Genomic DNA, 26,454 nt, shown 5'->3' on the forward strand with positions numbered 1-26,454 from the left:
TTTAATAAGAAAAGGGTTTATTTAGAAGTGATTTGTACAACAGACAGCATTACACTAGCCTCTTGAGCAGCAAAGGCGTTGAACAACGGCACAGTCTGGCAGTTCTACAGAAAAGCCTTGGTTGTGACAGGTTAACCATGGTAAGCAGCCTTGGCAGCCAGGAACGCAGCCCCAGGTCCACCATAGGCAGCGGGGGCGATGGCGGCGACGGCAGGGGCGGCCACCACGGCAGGGGCGGCGTAGGCGCCGTAGGCGGCGGCGGAGGCGGCGGCGAGGGCGGCGCCGTTGATGGCGGCGTCGCGGGCCCTCGTCTGGGCGACGGCGGCCAGGTGGGCGCCCCTGGCGGCGGCCACGTCAGGGGTGTCCAGGTTGTAGCCGCCGGGACCGACTACGATGTTGGCCGGGCCGTAGGCGGCGAGGCCGGGGTGGATGCCGCCCACATAGACGGGAGCGGGCTGGACGGCGGCAGCGAGGCCTGCGGCGTAGGCGGGGGCGGCGACGCCCGCCCCCAGGAAGCCGGGCTTGGCCAGGGCCACGGCCACGACAGCACTCAGGACGATCTGAAATAGAAACATTATTGTTGTACAATGCAAAATCTCGCAATTACTTTCATTGTATTTTACATTTAAATCATTAGTTTATCCCTACTCGCAAGCTAAGAACTATACCTTCCATAGTAGCCTAAGAGCCAAAGTATGTTATTATATGCTGTCAGTTTTTACAAAAAAACGAAATTTTTTTCAAACACCTATGTCAGCGGTTCGTCCTAACTTGTTACTGTGGCGAGATTGCTCTTGTGTGGTATCTGCTGTGACTGCAACTATGTGGTAACTTTCTCATAAGTAGTGCAGTATTGCCATGTACGAAGAGGGCTATAACTGTAGTGAATGATCACTAATGATTCCATAACTATTGTAACACTGCTACTATGTGTGTAAGATAATTGCTGTAACTAGCCCAGGTGAGTGCTGTCGATCATGCTTTGTGTAGTGCGCCCTCGTTAGCTGATTAGTCAGCGCGGTGGAATGCCACGCTAAGGGGCCCAGAGTTCGATTCCCGGCTGGGGTAGGAGATTTTCTCCGCTCAGGGACTGGGTGTTCTGTTGTTCTCACCATCATTTCATCCCCATATCCGACGCGCAGGTCGCCCAATGTGGCGTCGAATGCAGTAAGTACTTGGCCTCAGCGGCTGAACTTCCCCGAATGGGAGACTCCAGGCCAACAATGCCGCACGCTCATTTACATGCTTTTTGCAATGGTAAACCATTTGCGCACAGAACACAGCTCTTAAGACTTATTTGCAAACTGTACATCACAGGAAGGACACACAATAAAACGGAATAAGCAAATTTGACAAACTTGCTCTACCTAGGTACGACATTGCCCTCTTTACGTTATCGATATCTTTGTCACCCTGCGTCACAAGCTTTGTAGGAAAAGTGCAATCTGAAAGCAAGGAAACTACATAATTTATGTGCTGAATTCTTACAGATCCTTGGTAAGATCTCTTTCTTTCGTGGACTTTCTTATTCTTCACCCTTCTAATTTTTGACAAATTCATAGTACCGTATATCCTTCAGCATCCCTGCTACAAGGTCCTCGCAAGTAAGACATTGTCTCAAAAAGAGGTATTCTTGCAATTAATGACAAATGCTGTTCTAGTAGGACCATTTTACATCAAATCACAGTCTCTGTAGGTACATCAACTACTCTGATGACACAAAATTTTAAATAGTGTTTTTCTATGGAGGTCTCTGTCACATTAGCTTCCTGCTTGCATCGATAATATAACGACGCTTTGTTATTTACAGTAACATTGCAACTGTTTCTGTTTCCTTTTGGATATCTTTATCGTCGTGGTTCTGGCTTTTCAGAGATGAAAAATAGATGAACAACCGTCCAAAGGTACTTTCAATGTGAAACTGTGTGGGTTTAAATCACATAGAGTCATGTAATGGGACGCAGTATCGATTCCATTCCGTTGTCAACGGTCTCTTCTGTAAGTCATCTACATGATCCAGTGCAGCTGTACAGCTAATTACTGTAGAAGACTACCTGATCCGCTGAAACCGAGACTGTTTCTAAAATATGAATTTATTTGTGAAAGACTGGCAGGTCCTTAACGCATCCATCGCGCTGTTCTAGAAACTCCACTGTTACAACACACCACGGTGAACCGCACTCACCAGGCACTTCATGTTGGTGGTAGAGGTTTCTAGACTGCGTCTGCTGCTGTCGCTGCTGCTGCTGCTGCTCCTGCTGGACTGTGCCGGCGTCTGCAGATGACCCGTATATATACCCAGGAGGTCGGCGGCAGAGGTTCGTGAAAGTAGTGCAGCCGACCTTCCGCTGCTCGGCCTGAACCACCGAATGACGCCCAAGCCGGTAGTTGCGCTATCGCATTCCTGGTGTGCCAGACAGCTTCATATAGCGTACCTACGTTTATACCCGTATTCACTACATATGAGGGGCTCAAAAATATATTATGAAACCCCAGCGTCTGACTTATCTTTGATATCAGTCGTTAATAGTAATTCAAGCACTTGGTGCAGCACTTTCGGCCAGTATTCATCTGCTAATAGTTTCAGTTATTGTACAGGACGAGCTAAGATGCTGCCCAATCATGGGGTTCTGTTTCACATCCTGAGCATCCCCTGAAAATATTGACTGACGTGTCAGTGATGAAGGACTCAATAAACGGATGAGGAAAGAAGTCTAACAAAGACCTTTATCAGATGAATAAGTACAATGGATAAAAAATAAAATTCGAGACGAGGTGATTACATTGACCAAGAACAAACTGAAAATGCTACAGACGTCGTTAGTAACAAGGCAAGTGTAACGCACTGTTGTTGGTGATTTTCTGAAGATTAAAAAACATACAGTTTTTATCACGAGAATTTCCAACATTAGGAAAAACTATTTCGATTTACAGTAACTAAAAACATATGAATTATTGAATACGAAAAACATTTCTTGGAAAAAAAACGAATCAAGTATCAGAAATACCACTGCCACGGCAGTATGAATAAAAAAAATACTGTAAACTAAGAGCAGCTAGCATAGCAAAATGCAGATGAGCTTTGTGGCTCAAGTGATTTGTTCGGATAGTGACGTGTGTTACGGTTCCGCTGCCGGCATTCTTCATTATTTCTGTTGAAATTATAAAGCCCAAACCAAATTTAACTACATAAATATTGCCACACTACTATACCAGCCTTGCTTTTCATCAAAACTCCCAAATTTCCTACATAAACCTTGTCAAAAGCTTTTAGCTTATCCTTGTCGTTTTAGTCTATCAGTAATTTATCGATTCACCATCATCACCATGAATTTCATTTGGGGAATATTTTAATATCCGATTACATCTTCTTGATTTCTACTCTGGACAGTTTATGTAGTTAACGAGTTGTTTTGACAGATACAATGGATAGAATAGGATTAGAAAACAGTGCAGAAAACTAAGGAAAGAAAGAGCACTGCAACAACTTGGAGTCCTATGCACGCAACTGCACATATTCACGAGAGGGTAGTGAACACCCTGGGGATTCCTTTCTCATGAATGATCGCTTCTCTACTATGTCACCTGGGTGACACATTTCGTGGTGCTTATCACAATATTTAGTTCCTCCCGACAGTAGTGAGGTTACCGTTTACCAATATCCATCACTCTGTTCAAGATATCCCATAGTACCCCATATCAACGTACATCTCTTCTGATAATGCATATTCTCTACCCACACTTAACCAATATTACTTTTTTTCCATATGATGACTGTCTTTTATGATTTGCTAATCATTTCCTCACCATATTTATTCAAACTTTGCTTAGACCGCCTACCACAGTTTGGATATGTCCGACAAACTTTCATTATATCACTCTCTATCTATCGTCGAACCAGCACACATTCAATAATTCTGTGGTAAGTTCCTTAAAATATTTGTAACTCTCTGGAATACATGCCACTTTTAAGTTAACACAACCTCTTCTAAACTTATTCTTTTTAAGCAGTCACATGTAACTGGACTCCTCACGGTTTTAATTACAAAATCTGAATTTACTTCTACACTGACATCAACAGCCATGTTGTCAGTGTCATTACCTATCTGTACCTGCATTACTTAAGACACTAAATTATTTTTGACCCCAACCCTCTCTTGTTCTTCGAATTATACAGATTGAGTCACTTAACATTACCGCTGGATATATTTCGTAAACCACATCAAATACTGACGAATCGATTCCACAGACCGAACGTGAGGAGAGGGGTTAGTGTAATTGGTTAATACAAACCATAAAATAATGCACGGAAGTATGTTTTTTAACGCAAACCTATGTTTTTTTAAATGGAACCCCGTTAGTTTTGTTAGCACATCTGAACATATAAACAAATACGTAATCACTGCCGTTTGTTGCATTGTAAAATGTTAATTAAATCCGGAGATATTGTAACCTAAAGTTGACGCTTGAGTACCACTCCTCCGCTGTTCGATTGTGTGTATCGGAGAGCACCGAATTATGTAGGGATCCAAAGGGAACGGTGATGGACCTTAGGTACAGAAGAAACTGGAACAGCACATTACGTCCACATGCTAACACCTTTTTATTGGTCTTTTTCACTGACGCACATGTACATTACCATGAGAGGTGAGGTACACTTACACACGTGGTTTCCGTTTTCAGTTACGGAGTGGAATAGAGTGTGACCCGACATGTCAGTCCAATAGATGTTCAATGTGGTTGCCATCATTTGCTGCACACAATTGCAATCTCTGGTGTAATGAACGTCGTACACGCCGCAGTACATCTGGTGTAATGTCGCCGGAGGCTGCCGCAATACGTTGTTTCATATCCTCTGGGGTTGTAGGCACATCACGGTACACATTTTCCTTTAACGTATCCCACAGAAAGAAGTCCAGAGGTGTAAGATCAGGAGAAGGGGCTGGCCAATTTATGCGTCCTTCACGTCCTATGAAACGCCCGTCGAACATCCTGTCAAGGGTCAGCCCAGGGTTAATTGTGGAACGTGCAGGTGCACCATCATGCAGATACCACATACGTCGACGCGTTTCCAGTGGGACATTTTCGAGCAACATTGGCAGATCATTCTGTTGAAACGTGATGTATGTTGCAGCTGTTTGGGCCCCTGCAATGAATTGAGGACCAATGAGGTGGTCGCCAATGATTCCGCACCATACATGTACAGTCCACGGTCGCTGTCGCTCTACCTGTCTGAGCCAGCGAGGATTGTCCACGGACCAGTAATGCATGTTCCGTAGATTCACTGCCCCGTGGTTTGTGAAACCCGCTTCATCGGTAAACAGGTAGAACTGCAACGCATTCTCTGTTAATGCCCATTGACAGAATTGCACTCGATGATTAAAGTTATCACCATGTAATTGCTGATGTAGTGACACACGAAACGGGTGAAAGCGGTGACGATGCAGTATGCGCATGAGACTACTTTGACTTAGTCCACCGGCTGTCGCAATGTCCCGTGTACTCATGTGTGGGTTCATGGCAACAGCAGCTAACACACCAACTGCACCCGCTTTTCCTGTGACGGGCCTGTTACGGACCCGTTTGTGTGCTACGACCATACCTGTTGCATACAGTTGGCGGTAGATGTTTTGCAATGTGCGGCACGTTGGATGCTCTCTGTCCGGGTACCGTTCTGCATACACCCCGCAGGCTTCAGCTGCATTTCGCGACACTCGCCATAGATGAGTATCATCTCCGCCTTTTCAGAGTTCGAATACACCATGGTCACAGTTCCTACAACACTACACTATCACAGACGTCTGGTAACACGGTGTACTACAGTTGGTCTGCGTGCGGAGACAAATGCAGAATAACAATAGCAGCAAGCGCTACATGCGGACACTGCGACAGCTAGACCAAACCACAACAGTGCACTGCAGCCACACTCGTAAACACGGTCGTCATCGTAAATATGTCCCTGCAGATGCTGCTCGCCGACCGTGGCCCGTGTTTGTTACAACACGCAACTGAACGTCGGTTTCAAGCGTCAACTTCAGGTTACAATATCTCTGGATGTAATTAACATTTTACAATGCAACAAACGGCACTAATTACGTATTTGTTTATATGTTCAGATGTGCTAACAAAACTAACGGGGTTCCATTTAAAAAACCGTAGGTTTTTGTTAAAAAACATACTTCCGTGCATTTTTGTATGGTTTGTATTAAATAATTAGACTAGCCCCTCTCCTCACGTTCGGCCTGTGGAATCGGTTCGTCAGTATTTGATGTGATTTACGAAACATATCCAGCGGTGACGTTAGGTGACTCACCCTGTATATTAATATCTTCAGCTGCTGACGGGCTGTGATATATATCAACGGGGACAGGTGAAAATGTGTGCCCTCGCAGGGAGTCGAACCTGGGATCTCCTGCTTACATGACAGACGTTCTATCGATCTTTTTTTTTACCAGGAACTGGGTAAATGAACAGAATATCTTTATTGGTCCAAGCTTAAATACAACAGAAATGCCATCCTTTCGGAGGAAATAACATGAGACATTATACTCGAACAAAGCGAGCAATTTTTTTTTAAATTAACAAGGTGTAGGAAAGAAATAATAATAATACTAATGGAAGCTAAGAGGTGTGAAGCAATAGACAGTAGAGTTGGTGGCATTAACAGCGTACTCTGGTATAGTGCATAAAAGAAAGGAGGTGCGTGTCCGTGCGCCTACTCCACTGTGGGTGACAATATAGAAAGTAGTGTGAAGAGTCTCAGGTGTCAGCAAGAGAGGTGAGGGGGCGGGGGGGGGGAGTGCAGTCAGCGTGTGGCATCAATCAACTTAGCGGGTGTGACGTAAATATCGCGTGTAGGTAATTGGCAAAGAAGACGCGGTATCGCGGTCAGTGCTCAACTTCACTGTGGGCGGTTTGTAAGTACTGCCAGAAATCAAAACGTGATTTCTCACCAACATTATACATGTAGCTAATCATCCATCAGTTGACCCATAAAATCGCATGATTTTAAGTGGCGGGGAAATAAGTATTCTCAGGATGGATTAAAGTCCGTAGGTCAATTGAATTCGGCGGAACGCGGAGGTAACAGGCAACGAACTGTCGGGCAAGTTTCCACACGTCACTGGTGGCAGCACGAGTCAGTTGGTGGACATTGTCATCCATGAGGTGCCAAATGGAGCAAAGTGGGGAGTCAGTTAGTTCGATGGCTTGAAGCCATTGATTTGTGGTGAATTTTCCACTTGCGACGTGGTACCATGTTGCCCGTACGTTGGAGGGAAGAAAAGGCTGGTGGATATGACGCCAAACCGTGGGCCATCGCTTGGACGGATGTCTGAGTTCGATACTGTTGCTGGATATGTAACGAAGTAACGAGGAGCAAAAATCTTTAGGTCGTGCAGAACGCGTGGTCGGTAAGTGTGTGTGTGTGAGCATAACTGAACTCGATGATGAAATCAGAAATGTGCTTCAGATGGTACTTGATGTGTCCGACTGGTACTGGTGGTGTTATGGTCGGAGGCACAAGAATTTCCAGCATTCTGCGCGTAAGGGAGGTGCCCCCGTGCCACTGCTTGTGCTTGGTGGACATGTACAAGGACGCCGCTCGGAGTCGCACATTGACAAGGCCGAGGCCTCCCGCTCGCGGGGGAAGGGTGAGCGTTTCGTAGCGGACCTTAAGGGGCTCCGGAAAGGCTCAAAATCATGAAAAGTTCAATTTTTAATTTTTTCTGTTTTCTGAATCTGCAGACTATTACCTTTTAATAGATATATAATTTATTCAATTCCGAAGACTACAACTATTTTTAAATTTTTTTTGAAATGTGTTCTACATGGGCGTGACCCACTGTGACGCTGTTAAACTGCTGTCAAATGGTGTTATTATTAACGTCCGTGTTCATCAGGTACATTTTAGTGATGTGAGATAAATTATGTGTTGTGTCTAACCTGTGATGGTTCAATATCTATCTCTGGTGTGATTTTCGATTGTTTCATGTTTATTTACTCTGTCGTTATCTCTAAAATATTCGTAATTAATTCTGTTTCTTGAGTCTCTGTTTTGTTGAAGTATAATAATGAGTAAAAGTAAAGTTATTAGAAATCCTCTTGTAAGTAGGCTGTTTATGTTTTCTCTATGTAAGTAGGCTGTTTATGTTTTCTTATTGGCAACGTTACGTAGCGCTCAATATGAAAATCACTGGCTGTGCTGTGTGCAGTCTGTGGCTAGTTTGCATTGTTGTCTGCCATTGTAGTGTTGGGCAGCGGCAGCTGGATGTGAACAGCGCGTAGCGTTGCGCAGTTGGAGGTGAGCCGCCAGCAGTGGTGGATGTGGAGAGAGAGATGGCGGAGTTTTGAAATTTGTCATGAACTGCTATATTTATATATGATGATATCAAGGTAAATACATTGTTTGTTCTCTATTAATATCTTTCATTTGCTAACTATCCCTATCAGTAGTTAGTGCCTTCCATAGTTTGAATCTTTTTATTTAGCTGGCAGTAGTGGCGCTCGCTGTATTGCAGTAGCTTGAGCAGCGAAGATTTTTGTGAGGTAAGTGATTTGTGAAAGGTATAGTTTAATGTTAGTCAGGGCCATTCTTTTGTTGGGAATTTTGAAAGTCAGATTGCGTTGCGCTAACAAAATATTGTGTGTCAGTTTAAGCACAGTCATTTGTAATTGTTGAAATGGGACGTTTCACTCTGAAGGCTTTTAAGAAAAGGAGAAATGTTGGAAAGCCAAAGGTATGTGACATTACTGTAAACAATAAAGACGATAACCAAGTGAGTGAACCTAACCTCTCAAGTACACCTGCCCATAGCAGTCAAAGTGGGAAAGAAAATACTTCACAGAAGAAGCTTGGTTCAATGAGTCAAAACTATGAATGTTTTATGGGCGAATCGGATGTGAATGAAATATTTGATATGTCGGTTCTCAAAGGAATTTTTTCAAACTGTGTAAGATGTATTCATTGTAGTGAAGTTGGTGTGGAACTCTCCATAATAAAGCACGTAGGACTTGCTAGTGAAATACAACTGAAATGTGATAAGTGTTCATACATGACCACCTTTTGGAACAGTGTTGCAGTAACTGCAACTAAAGAAAATGGTAGCAAAATCTACGAACACAACAACGAGCGATGCTTGCTTTAGACAAGGAACGCCTTCGGGCTGCAGACAGGGCTGTAAAGAGTCTAAAAATACAAGCAAGAGTAAACAGGAGGAGGAACAAGAGGAAGCTGGAGGAAGAGTTTGTAGAGGATGAAGATAATCCATCCTATGGACCTGGAATGCACTAAAAAGTTAATCCAATCGTGGTCGCTCGATTCCCAAAACTTTTATTTTCTCATACTAATTACATGTTTTCTAAGGATCTTCCAAACATATTTGTTTCAAACTTTCAGTAAATGTTACACAGTACCTTCTGCATAATTTAACACAGCCTTTTTCCAAAAAACTGTATATTTTTGAATATATAAATAAAAAATTGCAAAAAAATGTGAATTTTCATTACAATTGAAAAAAAATCATCTTTAATAACTGAACTAAAATTTTGTAAAATCCCTGTGTTAAGTTTTAGCCCATATTCCAATAAATAATCTGTAAAAAGTTCAACTTCCAACCTCAAATACTTTGTGAGGAAAGATGTAATTTATAAGCGTCATTTTAACATTGCAAGTATAGGGCGTTCCGGAGCCCCTTAAAGAGCGTACCGGCCGTATGAAAGTATCCGAAAGCAGCCTGAAGGCTGCGTCCAATAGTGATGCCAGCGGGAGGACCTGTGCGATGTGGACCATTCTGGACGCCACATGTTGATTGAGGTACTGGACACGTTGTAAAGAATCGAGTCGACGGAGGAGACTTTGTAGCACTGCCGTGCGTATAATTTGGAGTCCACGCCGAAAATTGATGTCAGCGGAGCGGCTCACGGTGGAGGTGCAAATGATACCAAAGTATCGTGGTTTTTGTACACACGGGAGAGGTGCTAATTAGTCGTGTGAGAGGCCGCATCCAATGGACATCGCGGATTTAGCCACATTCATGTTACGGCCCGGTGCAGTTCCGTACGTTGATATCAAATCAAGTACCGTTTGTGATTCATTCCGTGAGCCGGCGGAGAGGAGGAGGTCGTCCGCATAGGCACGTCATCGTAAGCTGTGCTGTCGCAAAGTGACACCAGAAAGGTGGATCATCAGACCTCTGATGAGTAGCTGCAGCTTTATGGCATAGAGTAGGGTCGAAAGTGGGCAGTCTTGCCTTGCGGAACGCCGAATCGCCACTGGTCCTGTCACATGGCCAATAACCTGAATCAGCGATTCGGCGGTGCCGTACAGGGGCGGGATGACATCGGTAAAGGCTGGTGGAGAACCCAATCGACTCATCACTGGGAACAGAGACGATGCTGCACCTTCTCGAATGCGCAGTCAAAATCAATGGCAGCCACCGCGGCGCGGAGTCTGCACGCCGCTGCCAGTGCTATTAAATCACGACATTCTCCTGTGGCCGTTTGTATATTAACTGACAAGGGAACCTCCCAATCGCACCCCCCTCAGATTTAGTTATAAGTTGGCACAGTAGATAGGCCTTGAAAAACTGAACACAGATCAATCGAGAAAGCAGGAAGAAGTTGTGTGGAACTATGAAAAAGATAAGCAATAAAATGAGTAGTCCATGCGCAGGATAGGCAACATCAAGGATACTGTGAGCTGAGGACCTACGTGGTCCCGTGGTTAGCGTGAGCACTTCTGGAGCGAGAAGTCTTTGGTTCAAGTCTACCCTCGAGTGAAAAGTTTAATTTTTTGTTTTCAGACAATTATCAAAGTTCAGGCTCTCACAGATAATCAATTTCGCTCTCCAAAATTACAGAACAGATTTGCTTGGACATATGCAGGATTTGACGGTCTACACACGGAATAATCTGAAAACGTTGAAAACATATGTTTTGACAGAGCACAGGGAAAACTGTACGACTGTGAAACTGTTGCATTCATTTGTTGCAGTTTATGTGACAAACTCTTACGTTTTCATCACTTTTTTGAGTGATTGTCACATCCACAAGAAAACCTAAATCGGGCAAGGTAGAAGAATCTCTTTATCCATTCGCCAAGTGTACAAGTTAGGAGGGTTGACAACATATTCCTGTCACGTGACGCACATGCCGTCACCAGTGTCGTATAGAATATATCAGACGTGTTTTACTGTGGAGGAATTGGTTGAGCTATGACCTTGCGATCAAATGTTTTCGGTTCCCATTGGAGAGGCACCTCCTTTCGTCTACTAAACGCACGGTTTTGCGGTGCGGTCGCAAAACACAGACCCTAAACTTATTACAGTGAACAGAGACGTCAATGAATGAACGGACAGATCATAACTTTGCGAAAATAAAGAAATTAAAATTTTCTCTTGAGGGAAAACTTCAACCAAGTACCTCTCGTTCCGCAGGTGCTCACGCTAACCACTTTTTTATTTCTTTTTAATCTCATTTTGTTCGCTTTCGTTCGTTGCATCTGTTCGGGGCGGACGTCGTAAGACATCCGTTTAAGTTCGTTGATAATCGATTAGCTCAGTTCTTTTATTACAGAGGGCGCGTAACCCTCTGACCGAACACGCTGAGCTACCGTGCTGGCGAACCACGGGACCACGGTGCTCCTGAGCTCAGTGTCACCTTGATGTTGCCTATCCTGCGCATGGATTACTCAGTTTGTATATTTTGCTTTTTTTTCATAGTTCCACACAACTTCTTCCTGTCTTCTCGATTGGTCTGTGTTCAGTTTTTCAAGGCCTATCCACTGTGCCAACTTATAACTAAATCTGAGGGAGGTGCGATGGGGAGGTTACCTTGTGAGCCTCCTGGAGTTGTCTGTTCCGGGGTTAGAACGCTAGGCAGGACCTTGCGGCATCGAGTTACCAGTAGGCGTGTAAAAAATTTATAGTCTGCGTTAAGCAGAGTCAATTGACGGTAATGTGCTGTAGTCACACCCGGTGTCGTTTGTGGATGGGTCTAATATTTCCCGTGACAGAGGACGGCGGTATGGCGTTCCCCGTCGTCATAAGTTCATGAAACACCGTCGTCTACCGTGACGCCATTAGTGCGAGGAAAGCACCATAAAATTCTATCGGCAATCCGTCGACACCAGGTGACTTGTTCAGAGCAATTTTCTTAATTGCGTCGTTGACTTCGCCACGCGTAACTGGCTGTATCAACTTGTCCGCTTCGTCACTGGCGGGGGTGCGAGTTACGTGTGGTAACACAGATTCCGCAGCGTGGTTGTTGGTAGTCTCCTCCTGGTACATTGTGCGGTAGTGGTCTACAAAGGCATTGACGATTTCGGCCTGGCAAGTAACTTGCTGGGCGTGACAGGTGTAGATATCTATAATGAATCGTTGTGGTCGATGCTTCCTGTGGGAGGTCATATGATGCATGGGGGGATGTTCTTGTTCCACCGAATCTTGACATCTCTCCCTGCTGTCTACTGCGTGTCAACGTTACAATTTGCGCCTTAATCCTGCTGTGTTCCCTCTAGGGGTTGGGGGTGGGCGGTTGGGTATCCAGGTCGTGGTGAACGGCGTAGAAATAGTTGGTAGTGTGCCGGAACCACTTAGCTACTTCCTTGCCATACTGAATCAAGGTACGTCGAATGGCAGTTTTGGCACATTCTAGCCACCAGGTCAAAGTCGTGTAGTACTTGCGCAAGCGACGGTCACAGGTGGCCCGTGTCTCGCTAACACGTTGAAGACATTCGGGATCATGAAGGTAGGAGGTGTTTAGCTTCCACGGTTCACGACTGTACCAGACCACTTGCTGTGGGAGGAGAATGTTGCAGATGTAGGCACAGTGGTCGGAAATGTTCCGCACCTAGGATTACAGGTGTGAGTTCCCGACAGACGTAAGTCCTATAAAGGCGGCTTGCGGAGTGACTCGTCTGGTAAGTATGTCCAGGCGCGTCGCCGTGCCCAACTTCCCAAGAGTTGCGGAGCAATAGATCTCGGACGACAAGACGCAGTTCTTGACAGGTGTTGTAGTGGGGCACTTGATCCTTAGGGTGCAAGACACAATAAAAATCATCGCCAAGCAAATAATGGTCGCAGCGTCCAAGAGACAAAGGGGCGATTTCTTCTGAATAGAAGAGAGCCCTGTCGCGCCTGTGTGTGGAGCCTGACGGAGCGTATATGTTTACAACACGCGTACCCATGCCTCTAGGGGATAGAAGGTATGTGATATCGGCCACTGGAATGCCTTCTCGGGCGTAAATCGCTACACCCCGTCCCAGGTGGTCACCAGGTGAAGGGTAAGTGTTATATCCCGCGACGTCTGAAAGTGTGACCAAGTGTACTTCCTGTAGTAGTGCGATGTCGACGTCCGACGACCATATTATCTCTCGCAGCAGTTGAAGTTTCACGGGTGAGCTAATGGTGTTAGTGTTGACCGTAGCTACTCGGTAGGTTTGGAGACGTACTCCGCCGTGGAGGGAAACTCTACCAGCGGAGGATGAAGAGGGTCGAGGCAACGACGAATCGTGTCAGCGGTGTAACGAGGCTTCCGTCTGGGTTAACTCTGTCCCCAGTGTTTGGTCCGGGCCTTTGTCGACGTCCTTACTCCACACCATTGAAGGCGCTGTCGTTGTGATGGTCATACGTTCCACTTCGGAAGTAGGGGCGGAGGACGTCTCAGTGGCAGTCGCAACGGTGGAGGCCATTGATTCAGGAGCACCTGGGCGAGCCGTCAGAGTAGGCATCGACACAGCCACAGTCGGCGTCATGTTGTCGTCATTCGTGTCGTCGTGTAGGTTCTCCGAGGCCTCGTCCGTTCGGACGGCCTCTGCAGCACCTCGTTCCGAGACCGCACGGCGCCTCCTCTTGCGCCTTTCAGGTGAACGTTGTGTGTTCGTCCCTCTGTGTCGCAAGACGGAAGGGAGTCGCGGCACTCTGGGAGGAAGGCTGTCGCGGGAACTTCAAGTGAAAGGCGTCCATATGATCGGGTTTGTGGGGATCGGAAGTCGTCGCTGTTGGTAGTGGCGCCGGAGTAGCTTCAGGCTGTGAGCGCGACGTTTCGACCCCGGTGGTATCCGTTGCAACAGGAAGGGTCACCGGTACACGGTCCGACTGGTGGCGTCCGGTGGGAGGAGAAGGAACCTCTGATGCGTAGGTCATCGGTAAAACCGTCGTCAGAGCCGGTGGTGCCACGGTAGCGGCTGGGAATTGGGTGATTCGTCACTGAAGATACTCAGATCTGAGGTGGCCTTCTTTGTCACACCCGGAACAGGTCTTGGGTTGGCCGTCGTATGTGACGACCCCGCGGTACCCGCTAATTTGCAGGTAAGATGGCACGTGGCGATGGAGATCGATGGTGATCTGTCATACACCGTTAAGTGGGGGGTACGTTTGAAATTGCGCCCAGCGTTCGGCAGTGTGGCAGTGTACAGTACCATAGTGGCGGAAAGCCGCGATAACGTCTTCCGCCGTGAGCTCGAAGGGGAGTTCGAAAACTCGTATGGTGCGCATTTCCAAGCCGGCATAGTCGACAGTGACCGCACCGACTTTTCAGTCGGCATTGCAAAAGCGTATTCCACGTTTGGTGTCACGAAGTGTTCTTTCACACTCCGATTCATTGACGTCTTTGACGTACACCATACTGCTTAATATGGACAAATGAATGTCCAAGATGTCGGAAGGTCGGATCTTAGCAGTGTCATGTAGGAAGCGTTCTACTTCCAAGACTTTTGGTCATGCGTAATCGTTGCAGAAGGTGAATCGTAGTGTTGATTTTCTAAAACGGTTGGCGAGCGCGCGTGCTCCGCAGGCGGAAAACAAACAACATGACCGCACTGCACGGCGGCGAATGCCGGACTGACTGAGCCACCGACGGCACATAGTATAGAGCGACTGCAGGGACTGTTTCGCGCACGCCTCCCGCGAGACCCACATTCTCACCTTATATTACCGCACACTACATTCGTAGTGTCCCTACCCAACACACTCATTACTCGTGGAAGACAATCTTACCATGTCCCGTAAGAGTTCGGGTAATATGTGTGCATCTGCACAGAAGAGGAAAATCATGGACGGTATTGCCAGAACTATATACTTAAATGGATATCGTGTCTCTTCTTTCGGACATGTCCGAAGTTCCCTTCCACTTTCGTCCACTTTAGAGAGATAGTCAGGTCGTGACTTGTGTAGATAATTTCATTGTAATTCGGTACTGTGATACCAGTGTGCTATGGAGAAGGGATGGACAAACTGTGTTATTTTAGTTTTCAATGCTCATCCCTCATTGAACCTCAAGTGCCCTCATTGTTTCAGCGATTATGTTTATGTGATTCACTTTTGTGTTCTTCTGATGGGTGGTTTGATGTTGAATGGCATGGAATGTGTCGCCTGCCCATATGTTAGGGGAAGCTTTCATAATGCTGCCTGTGCAGTCCCAGGCTGTAGTTAACTTGAATTTCCTTCCATGGATAGTAAATCAGGAATGAGGGGTAACGATGTGTACAGTTGTACGGGTATGGTAGGCCATGGTTGGTAGGTGATCCATTCCCCCGCCACTTACTGAAGGCGGACTGGTCGTTGGTGTCACTATGTTTGGCATTGGGACGCTGGTATTCCAGTTGGCTTTAGTATGTGCTGTACAAATTTTGATGACGACGATGGTATTTCAGATGGAATATTTGTATTGAATTAAGCACTAATTCATTCCTCTTTAGGAAAGACTACGAGTAAATGAGGTTTTGGCAAGTGAGTTTTCAAGTTTCAGAAACTGCCCATTTTTTGATTGCATTTACTTAGAAGTTTAAATTCTTTACACTGTCGAGGGAGCGTAGACCTCAGTATATGACAAAAAGGGGTTTTAAACACTGGGGTCCGCGTGGGATTAGCCGAGCGGTCTGGGCGCTGCAGTCTTGGACTTTGAGGCTGGTCCCAGCGGAGGTTCGAATCCTCCCTCGGGCATGGGTGTGTGTGTTCATCCTTAGGATAATTTAGGCTACGTAGTGTGTAAGCGTAGGGACTGATGACCTTAACAGTTAAGTCCATAAGTTTTCACACACATTTGAACATTTTTTTTTAAACACTGGGACATACAGACAGACAGAGAGACGGACAGATAGACTACATAGTGATCTTATAAGGGTTCCGTTTTCATTGACTCATGTACACAACCCTAAGAGTGCTGTATTACACCCGTAAACGAGTAACCACAAAACTGCTCTAAGTGGAAAAGGGCTTCTGTATGAAGACGGCGATAAGCAATACGATCCCTATGTCCTGCCCACGAAATGGAGCGCTAGGTCGTTTTGAAAAGGATGTAGGAATATAACAGTATGGTTCTCTTTGAGGAAACCTCCCGGTATTTGCTTTAAGTAATTTAGGGAAAAAATGTCTATGTGTGAGTTGCGACGATATTTACACAAATGGGAGTTGCACACTAAATGTAAACATCATCCACATGGACCTGTTGTCACTTGATAAATGGGAGTCAGTTGCAGCCGTATTGGTGTCAAAAAGTGAAAAACTGAGTAGATTTTCCTTGGCCTTTCGAAGTTACTTCAAGCAAAGCACGGGATGATTTCCATTATAAAGCCATGGTCTCACCCCTGTCACACCCCTGTAACCATGTTAATACCGACCTTTTTTCGCCTATATTTTTGTAACACTTCATATTCATTATCTTTACAAAATTGATCGACGGCCGAATAAAACTACTACTGCTACTTCTATACCCCAATCCGAGACCACGGTCGTAGCCACTGTGCATCACTAGGAGCTCTCTGAGGGCTCTGCAAACTTCCAAATTCCGGTATTCGGGCTTGGCTGTTCACCCTATGCAATGAGTTCTTTCACGCAGAATAACTGTGATTACTAGAAGCCTCACTTTCTCGTTTGACTCAAAAGAAATGAGCAAAACTGGCTTAATTAAGACAGTTTCGTGGGGAACTACTGTGGTTAAAATGCACTCTTCAAAATGATGTCATTTGCCTTATGTTTTCCTGAGCAGGTTTTGTTTCGATATATTTCCATAACATTTTTGGAAACCAAAGCAGGGGGACTGCTGTTCCCTGGAAGACATCGTGTCTGGAGACATATATCCTTGTTCTATTGACTGATTTTAGAATCATATGAAGGAACGTGCTCTAGAGACAGCCTTAAGCAGAAAACGCAATATTACGTGCATGGCACTCGATGTGTTAAGTGCTGCGCAATATATTACAGCTATTTGGACAAAAATGTTAATTCTTCAGTTACAGAGTTTTATTGAGAGTAAAATCCTGCATGTTTTTAAGACTAGTTATGTAACATGTGGACTGTTAAACCTTAGTTTGTCTTTCGTGCACTACCTTGTACCTTGAAACGGAAGAAGATCTGTTACCACGGAACACGTGACGTTTGCAAATGAACTGAGCTTATTTACTATCTCAACGATTTTCATTGCCTTCAAATAGATTTTTTTTTTCGTTGACAGCAACTTGAATTTCAAACGTTTTTAAATTTTTAATTGTTTCTTGATAATACGGTAGAAAGCCTATACTGCTGCCCGATATACCACGGATTCGGATACAATGGAGTGTAAAGTAAGTGCTCCTAAATAAAATATAATTTATGAAGTTTTGCGCTCTCAGCACATTTTATAAACTGGAAAAATCTGATTACAGTCTGCATGTAGCCTTTCTGCAGTAAAATTTATGCTGCAACAACCACGCCATTTAAACAATAACCGAAGTAGATGGACGTAATTAAAGTCGTTTTTTGGTTTGTCTCAAAAGCATACCAGAATAGCTGCTGGATGGAACATTTGAATACCGATCTCATTATAACACTGTGACGCAGTCAACAAAGTGGTTACCGAGTGAGGTGGCTCAGTGACTGGCACACTGGACTCGCATTCGGGAGGACGACGGGTCAATCCCGCGTCCGGCCATCCTGATTTAGGTTTTTCGCGATTTCCCTAAATCGCTCTAGGCAAATGCCAGGATGGTTCCTTTGAAAGGGCACGGCCGACTTCCTTCCCTGTTATTCCCTAATCAGATGATACTGATGACCTCGCTGTCTGGTCTCCTCCCCGAAATTACCCAACCCCCAACAAAGTGATTATGCAACACTGCGTGGCAATAATCGGAATGAGTACAACCATTATCTAACTCATAAATTATTCGTTAAACAATGAAATAAACTTATACAAGCATTGTTTAGATATCTGCGTAATTGTTATGATGTCACAGAAACCGAATGCAAATTCTGTGGGTGATAAACTAAAGAAGAATGGTGAAGAATGGTGAAACCAAAATGTTGTATCTGATGGAAAAATCACGGAATGGGTGAAAGAAGAGAATAAATTTTAAAGTTTTGTTAACAGAATTGAAAGTGAAGTGGGAATGAACACAAAAAGGACTAAAGTAGGAAAAGGTATTGAACTCCACGAATGCATTTATAGACGGTTTTTAAAAGAGTGAAGTGAAGCTGTGTCACTTTCCAGGTCAATTATTAAGCCCAATCAGAATAATTTCAGTTTGATTTACATGACAATAAAGATTTTATACCTTCCGACGGATGGTTTTCAAGATGTAAATGTTGCCATGAAATTCGTCAAACGACCATTGAAGGAGGACCAGGGTCTTGCGACAGTGAATTTGCTTCACAGTTTGCTAAATTCTGAACAAGGTAATGGTAAATGAAAATTTAAATGATCATCAAGTATACAACTGTGATGAAACGGCGCTTTATTATCGATTGCATCAAACTAGAACTCTCGATACAGAAAGTAAGCAGATAAGAAGGGTTTTGAAATGAATAAACACAGATATTTGTCCTCTTCGCCACATATAAATCATGCTGCCTTGTATAGGTAGAAGTCCGAAATATTTCAAGCATATAAACATGTCATCATTACAGTTCACTCACAGGCATTCAAAGAATGCTTGACATATGACATTTTCACCAACTGGTTTCAAGAAGAGTTTGTTCCGTCAATGAGAAATCATTTTCGATCACTTAAGCTTCCACCGTCAAAACAAATTTTAGTACGACCAGTGGTTACGAGGTAACTTTTTCCGACTAATAACAGCATTTCGGGAACTTGAAGGACGTGTGCGTGTGAGAAGAGATTTCTTCGCAGTAACATCGCAATACGGTGCGGCAGATCACAGAAATATGCTACCATTCCAAGAGCGAGAAACTTATTAGCAGTCCATATACATGGTTCTGGAAGGAACTGGTAGTTTGGTAGTACATACCATATTGCTTGCTATGTTCACGTACCATAGATTTTAAAAAAATCTTCCACTGTCAGTGATACAGTATATGTTTAACAGTTCTCTTATGCATGTGCCTTGTTGTCAATAGATATATTAGTGCTAAGAAAAAGATACAGTCTTTTAGTCCCCGTCACAGACATCTATAGCTGCAGTCTTTCATGAGAAAGTAACAGGTATGGAAGAGGCGTTTGTTAAAAGAAATCGTGGTGTACACCATGACCTGCACGTAAAATATTTAATTACAGGATCACCCATTGAACCAACCGTTGGAGGCATCTTATACGGAGGACAAAAGAATAAACTTATATATACAAGTATTGATATTTACAACATTATAACATTTTGTAAACAAAAAAGGAGAAACACAAAGATAAATATTACGCATGGTCAGATCACAAGATGTGTGTCAAATTGCAAAATCTCTGTGATGTCAAAACTAATGGCAATTAGCAGACTTATAGCCCCATTGCTATTTAAAACCTAATATCAACCATCTCGGTGTTACCACGATAGAATCCAACACCGGTCTCACCTCTGCAGAAAAAAGTCATGCGCATATGTGACAGCTGCCAAACGCTAAACGGTCACATTTGATGTTCACAGTTGACGTTACTGTCATGGAATGAAAATGTGGAACTGTTGATTGGGACACAGAGTGTGTATGAAATCTTATGGGACTTAACTTCGAAGGTCATCAGTCCCTACGCTTACACACTACTTAACCTAAATTATCTTAAGGATAAACACACACACCCATGCCCGAGGGAGGACTCGAACCTCCGACGGGACCAGCCGCACAGTCCATGACTGCAGCGCCCGAGACCGCTCGCCTAATTCCGCGCGGCAGGGGGCACGGAGTCTGTACTGCAATTCTCTTCTCATCTTTGATGTCATATTCAGGACTATGTGTCACGTGCACTGACTATATAAGTTTGTCGGGGCCAAGAGACTACATTACACGTCGTTTATTATGGTTCAAATGGCTCTGAGCACTATGGGACTTAACATCTGAGGTCATCAGTCCCCTAGAACTTAGAACTAATTAAACCTAACTGACCTAAGGACATCACACACATCCACGCCCGAGGCAGGATTCTAACTTACGACAGTAGCTGTCGCGCGGTTCCAGACTGAAGCGCATAGAACCGCTCGGCCACAGCGTCCGGTATTTTATTATGTCTAATGTCATTTCCAGAACCATCTATGAGATGCACTCACTGTACTCACTGTATGACAAAGTATGATCGGTTAGCGTTTGACAGCTATAGCATGTATGCGAATGACGTCTATACAGCAGAGGTGGTACAGATGTTGGATCCTGTTGTGCTCACAAAGACATGCTTACATATTTCTGTTTTCTGGATCCCCTTCAATTTCAACATCAAAGACATTTTATAACTGATACAGATGCACACAGTTTGTATGTACCCTTATATTTGCTTGTTATGTATGCAAAATGATATTATGTTGTGCTATACACTTGTTTGTTTGTGCTCTGTGTCAGATGCCACTGACAATGCCACTATACCAGTCTGGCAGCTAAGTACTTTACATGCAACTCTTGGTGTACTAAAATACGTCATGTAGAAAATAACACACTTCTAAGCTCTGGAACATCAAACGCACAAAATTTTCATACTGGAAAGGCATTTGCATTGGAAGAATGAAAACTTTAGGAGGCCTTACTGTAGCTAGTTTATGGTGTGAGTCTCAATGGACGGTAAAAATGAACAAAATGTTACCATGCAAAAAATAATTTACTGCTCTTCACATTTTTTTACAGAAGTCACAGACTGTGAGGTATCAACATAGTGAGTGGGTTAAGGTGGACCATGTCTCACTGCTCAGCCTTGTTAGCCGTGGTAGGCGGCCTTGAGAGCAGCGAGAGCCCCAGGACCGGCCAGCAGGCCCGGGGCGGCGACAGCCGCAGGGGCAGCGTAGGCAGGGGCGACGGCAGCCACAGCGGGGGCGGCGACGACAGCGGGGGCGGCGTAGGCGCCGTAGGCTGCGGCGGAGGCGGCGGCGAGGGCGGCGCCGTTGATGGCGGCGTCGCGGGCCCTCGTCTGCGCGACGGCGGCCAGGTGGGCGCCCCTGGCGGCGGCCACGTCAGGGGTGTCCAGGTTGTAGCCACCTGGCCCGACTACGATGTTGGCTGGGCCGTAGGCGGCGAGGCCGGGGTGGATGCCACCCACATAGACGGGAGCGGGCTGGACAGCGGCAGCGAGGCCTGCGGCGTAGGCGGGGGCGGCGACGCCCGCCCCCAGGAAGCCGGGCTTGGCCAGAGCCACGGCCACGACAGCACTCAGGACGATCTGAAACCGAAAGATTGGTGCTTTACAATACTAATTCTCTCAGTATTTTCATTCTTGCTGACATTCAGATCAATACTTTAAGCGCAACTCCCACGCTGAAAGCTATTCCGTGGATAACAACGCAACTTCGAAATCTATATGAGCGTAAGTTGTTTCCTTTTACCGAAGGATAAAAGTGATTTGAAAAACCTGATGGCAGCTTATTAAAGTGGGGAAAGTGCTTTTGTGTGCTGCATGTTGGTCAGTTCCTGGTTTGCGATGAATAAACGTTATCATAATTGGTATGTTACTGCCGTATGAGGGGAAGACTGAATGATGAATACTGTTCATGTAACAAGTATAATATTTTTGTAAGGCAATATCTGTAACTAGTCCAACTGTCCATAGTCTCTGCATAGCAGTAAATTATTAGCAAACAATACGCTGCTGTTAAGTGTTGTTTGCAAACTTAGATCCTCCACCTTAGTTGAGAAGTCAGCGTGTCTTACTGCCATGCGATGTGCCAGGATTGGATTACTGGCAGGGTGGGAGGTTTTCTATCATCGGGGACTAGGTGTTATGTTGTTCTCATCAATACTGCATCAACAACTACAAGCAAGTCGAACAGTGTGGCGTCAACTGAAAAGACTTGGTCCTAGTTGGCCGAACTTCCCCCAGGTGGCGACTCCTGGCAATCCGCGTCATATGATCATTCCATTTTCGTTTGCAAACTTCATGCGAATTGCAGACAATAAAATGAGGCTAAGTAAATAGAGAGAAAATTGCTGTAGCTATGCACATTATCGAGCTCTTACAACATTCAGTCGCAAGCCTTGTGAGAAATGTACAAGCTGATAGAAGGCAGCCTATATACTAGATATGCTGAATCTTTAAAGATCCAGCATATGTCTTTTTTTCTTTCGTTGGGTTTTATTCTGATCTCTGTTACCTCACTAATTTGTCATACTTCCCAATTTCTTATTCTTCACTCGCCCACTCCCTGATAAACGCGTATCATTCAGCACCGCAAGTTCACACAAAGTTCCAATGAAATGTTTGCTTCAAGGTGCAAAAAATTATATCCCTGCAGTTAAAGACTACCACTGCTGTAGTAGCATCATTTTTCGGGAAATCACATCTGTGAAGGTAAGTACCTGCTTTGATAACATAAAACCTTTAAATAGTCTTGCCATGTGAAAGTCATCCAATCAGTTAACGCCAGCCGGCCGCGGTGGTCTAGCGGTTCTAGGCGCGCAGTCCGGAACCGCGCGACTGCTACGGTCGCAGGTTCGAATCCTGCCTCGGGCATGGATGTGTGTTATGTCCTTAGGTTAGTTAGGTTTCAGTAGTTCTAAGTTCTAGGGGACTGATGACCACAGATGTTAAGTCCCATAGTGCTCAGAGCCATTTATAGTTAACGCCATTGGTTGAGTAAAATAACGAATGTCATAATTTTAATTAACAGTGCAGCTCTTTCAATTATCTTTTGGATAACCATACCGTTGTAGTTTTTGATTTTCGGAGATAAAGAAGAAGAGAACAGCCGTCCATGGATTCTGTTTCCAGAATGAGATTTTCACTCTGCCCGCGAAAGGCAAAGGCCCCGAGTTCGAGTCTCGGTCGGGCGCACAGTTTTAATTTGCCAGGAAGTTTCATAGATTCTCTTATTTAAACCTAGGCGGATTTACATCACAAAGAGTCACGTAATAGGACGCAGTATCGACTACATTCCGTTGTCAATTCTCTCTTTTCTCAGTGCCCTGCACGATCGAGTGCAGCTGTACGCAGAATAACAGTACAAGATCACTGAACCCGTGAATGTAGATTTTTTTGTGAAAAATCGTTCAGGTCTTGAGCGTATTCCTAGACGCTGCCCAGTGAACACCACTGTTGTGCTACCCCACGGTGAATCGCACTCACCAGGCACTTCATGTTGGTGGTAGAGGTTTCTGGACTGGGTCTGCTGCTGTTGCTGCTGCTGCTGCTGCTGCTGCCGCTGGACTGTGCCGACGTCTGCAGATGACCCGTATATATACGCAGGAGGTCGCCGGCAGAGGTTCGTGAAAGTAGTGCAGCCGACCTTCCGCTGCTCGGCCTGAACCACTGAATGACACCCAGCAGGTAATTGCGCTAGCGCACTCCTGGTGTGCAAGGCAGCTTCCTATACCGTACTGACGTTTATCTGTAACAACCCCTATGGGAGGCTTAAAAATATGTCATGAAACCCCAAGCGTCTCACTTAGGTTTTATATCAGTCGCTACCAGGAATTCAAGTACATTGTGTTCCACTTTCGGCGAGTATTCAACTGCCAACAATTTCTATTATTGTACGTTACTGTTAGACGGTAGGGTTCTGTTTCATGCACTCCTGCTCTAACTGCACGAGCAGGCGTTCTTCACTGCGAACAGAATCGAAACGTTTGAATTCGACGAAGTGTGCCAATCGATGAAGTACTAAATAAACAGACGAGGAAAGGAATATGTTTATGACCCTTACCACATGAAGGGACTGGCTGGATGAAGTGGAAATTGAAACACTGGCTGTCAGCATTAACCAATGACGTAGTGAGCATGCTGAAAACTTCGTAAACAAAGTGACAACTATAATTAAATAGTATTGGTGATTTTTTAAAACAAAAGTCAGGCTGACAAACTGCCTATTGGCTTCTGTCTCGGGTTCTTCGGCCGACGTTCATCTGATGATTTTACTGACGTTTCGCCAGCACGAATGGCTGGCATTGTCAAAGCTTCACCCTCCATTGCCGGTGGTGAACTGGAGCCGAGCTCGCGGCCTCAGACTACACTGCTGGCCACCGTAAATGCAACACCAAGAAAGACAAGAGGTAGCACAACAAGATTTATTTTGTAGATAACATGTTGACCAAGTATCAAATGATTACGTTTACAGACGTCTGTGACATGTGGTTCCTGCCAGAATCAGTAGCCAGAGTAGCCGCCATTGTTGGAAATCACCGCTGCCACACGTCTCGGCATTGAGTCAAAGAGACGTTGGATGTGTTCCTGGGGTACAGCAGCCAAAGCAGCTTCCACACGTTGCCAAAGATCATCTGGTGTGGCAGCTGGGGATGTAATCTGGGTCACTCGTTGAGCAACCATGGACCACATGTTTTCTATCGGCGAAAGATCCGGAGAGCGAGCCAGCCAGGGAAGCAATTCAATCTGGTTATTGACGAAGAACCTTTGGACAATGCGTGCCACGTGTGGTCGCGCATTATCCTGTTGAAAAATGGCTGTGGCCGAGCCCTGAGGGCAAGGAAGGACAATTGGCTCCAGCACCTCGGATATGTAGCGCCGGCTATTTAAAGTACCGGCAATGCGTACTAGAGGCGTGCGAGAGTAATACCCAATACCGCCCCATACCATAATACCCGGTGCAAGACCAGTGTGGCGGTGCATAATGCAGATGTCCAGCATCCTCTCTCCACGGTGTCTCCACACTCGAATCCGACCATCGTGGTGTTGCAGATAGAAGCGTGCCTCGTCAGTAAAGACAACGTCATTCCATTCTGCCGTCCACATCCGTCTGTCATCACACCATTGGCGACGGAGACGTCTGTGGTTCTGCGTCAATGGTAGACGAAGCAATGGACGTCTTGCGGACAGACCACTCTGCTGTAAACGGCGTCGAATGGTACGCGCAGACACTGGATGATGCGTTACAGACGCAATGTGCTGTGCTATGGTTCGGGATGTCACTGAGCGACCCGTCACTGCCATGCGCACAATTTGCCTATCAGCACGTGCAGTGGTGCACCGAGGTGAATGCGATCGACCACGTCGGTCCGTCGTACCCTCCTGCATCCAACGGTCACATATCCGCATTACAGTTGTTTGGTTTCGTCCAGCACGACTAGCGATTTCTCTGTATGATAATCCACAATCTCGGTAAGCCACTATCCTTCCTCTGTCGAACTCGGATACTTGATCAAAAGATGTTCGCTGTTGTCTACGAGGCATAACTGATCGTCTTGTGAAACAACCGGAAGGTAAACACACGTGCCGAACGTACACTCGTCGAAATTGCCAAGCCTTAAACGGCGCTATGAGGTGGCGCCACAGGCGCGCGTGATGTGCGTCTGCGCTGAAATTCTAATCAGTTGCACCCATGGTGTAAATTTCACTTGATTCGGTTGCTTCCTTCAGGGAGTTGCATTTACGGTGGCCAGCAGTGTATATGTACCTGGCGCGTCAACGGTATGACTGGACGATCAATCAACACCAGGATCATTGCAGGTTGGGTCAGGTTGAGAAATCGGCTGTGGCAGAGCACGCACTGAGTGAGACCGACCACGTAGTAAAATTTGCCGACACGGAAATTCTGACTCTAGGCAAGCACTATCACACCCGCTTGTTCAGAGAAGCCGTAGAAATACAAAAACACTCCAACAGCTTCAACAAGAAAGAGGAAAGTCTAAAGGTAAACGTATCCTGGCTTCCCGTACTGCAGCGAACGACCGTCGCAGATAGCTAGAAGAGAAGCGCACCGGAAATAACCGCGGAGAAGCCCTCGGACGTTGGCGCGCCAGGTACATATAGTCTGCGGCCGCGAGCTCGGCTCCAGTACACCACCGGCAATGGAGGGGGAAGCTTCGACAATGCCAGCCACTCGTGCTGGCGAAACGTCAGTAAAATCATCAGATGAGCGTCGGCCGAAGAACTCGAGACAGAAGCCAATAGGCAGTTTGTCGACAAGTGACCACAAAAGCCTTAACAATATTGTAAAAGTCAGGCTGTTTTGATTAGGAGAATTTCCTACTTTGAGAAAAACTAGTTCTGGTAAGATGAGTGATATGATAATACCCTTATTAATATGAGAAATATTTATCGCAAATAAATTAAATCGAGTATTGTAAATATCGTGATTAAACAGCAACTAGTATCGAAAAATACCCTTGAGCTATG

General features: G+C 45.4%; 1 protein-coding gene across 3 annotated transcripts; it reads right to left on the reverse strand.

The window, feature by feature from the left end:
- On the reverse strand, nucleotides 1-23,520 carry LOC124789918 (cuticle protein 38-like). 3 transcript variants are annotated; one of them, XM_047257439.1, is made up of 2 exons: nucleotides 23,452-23,520; nucleotides 1-560 (listed from the first exon to the last, which is right to left on the reverse strand). In XM_047257439.1, the coding sequence occupies exons 1-2, from the start codon at nucleotides 23,461-23,463 to the stop codon at nucleotides 132-134; spliced, it is 441 nt and encodes a 146-aa protein (XP_047113395.1). In that variant the 5' UTR covers nucleotides 23,464-23,520; the 3' UTR covers nucleotides 1-131. The 3 variants fall into 3 exon arrangements, with proteins under 3 accessions (XP_047113395.1, XP_047113394.1, XP_047113393.1); XM_047257438.1 differs by lacking the exon at nucleotides 23,452-23,520 and adding an exon at nucleotides 2,186-2,254; XM_047257437.1 differs by lacking the exon at nucleotides 1-560 and adding an exon at nucleotides 20,979-21,552 and having other exon boundaries at nucleotides 23,452-23,512.
- Between the last annotated feature and the right edge of the window lie 2,934 nt (nucleotides 23,521-26,454).

The sequence above is a fragment of the Schistocerca piceifrons genome, chromosome 3, assembly GCF_021461385.2.
Source record: "Schistocerca piceifrons isolate TAMUIC-IGC-003096 chromosome 3, iqSchPice1.1, whole genome shotgun sequence".
In the NCBI taxonomy this organism is placed as follows: Eukaryota; Metazoa; Arthropoda; class Insecta; order Orthoptera; family Acrididae; genus Schistocerca; species Schistocerca piceifrons.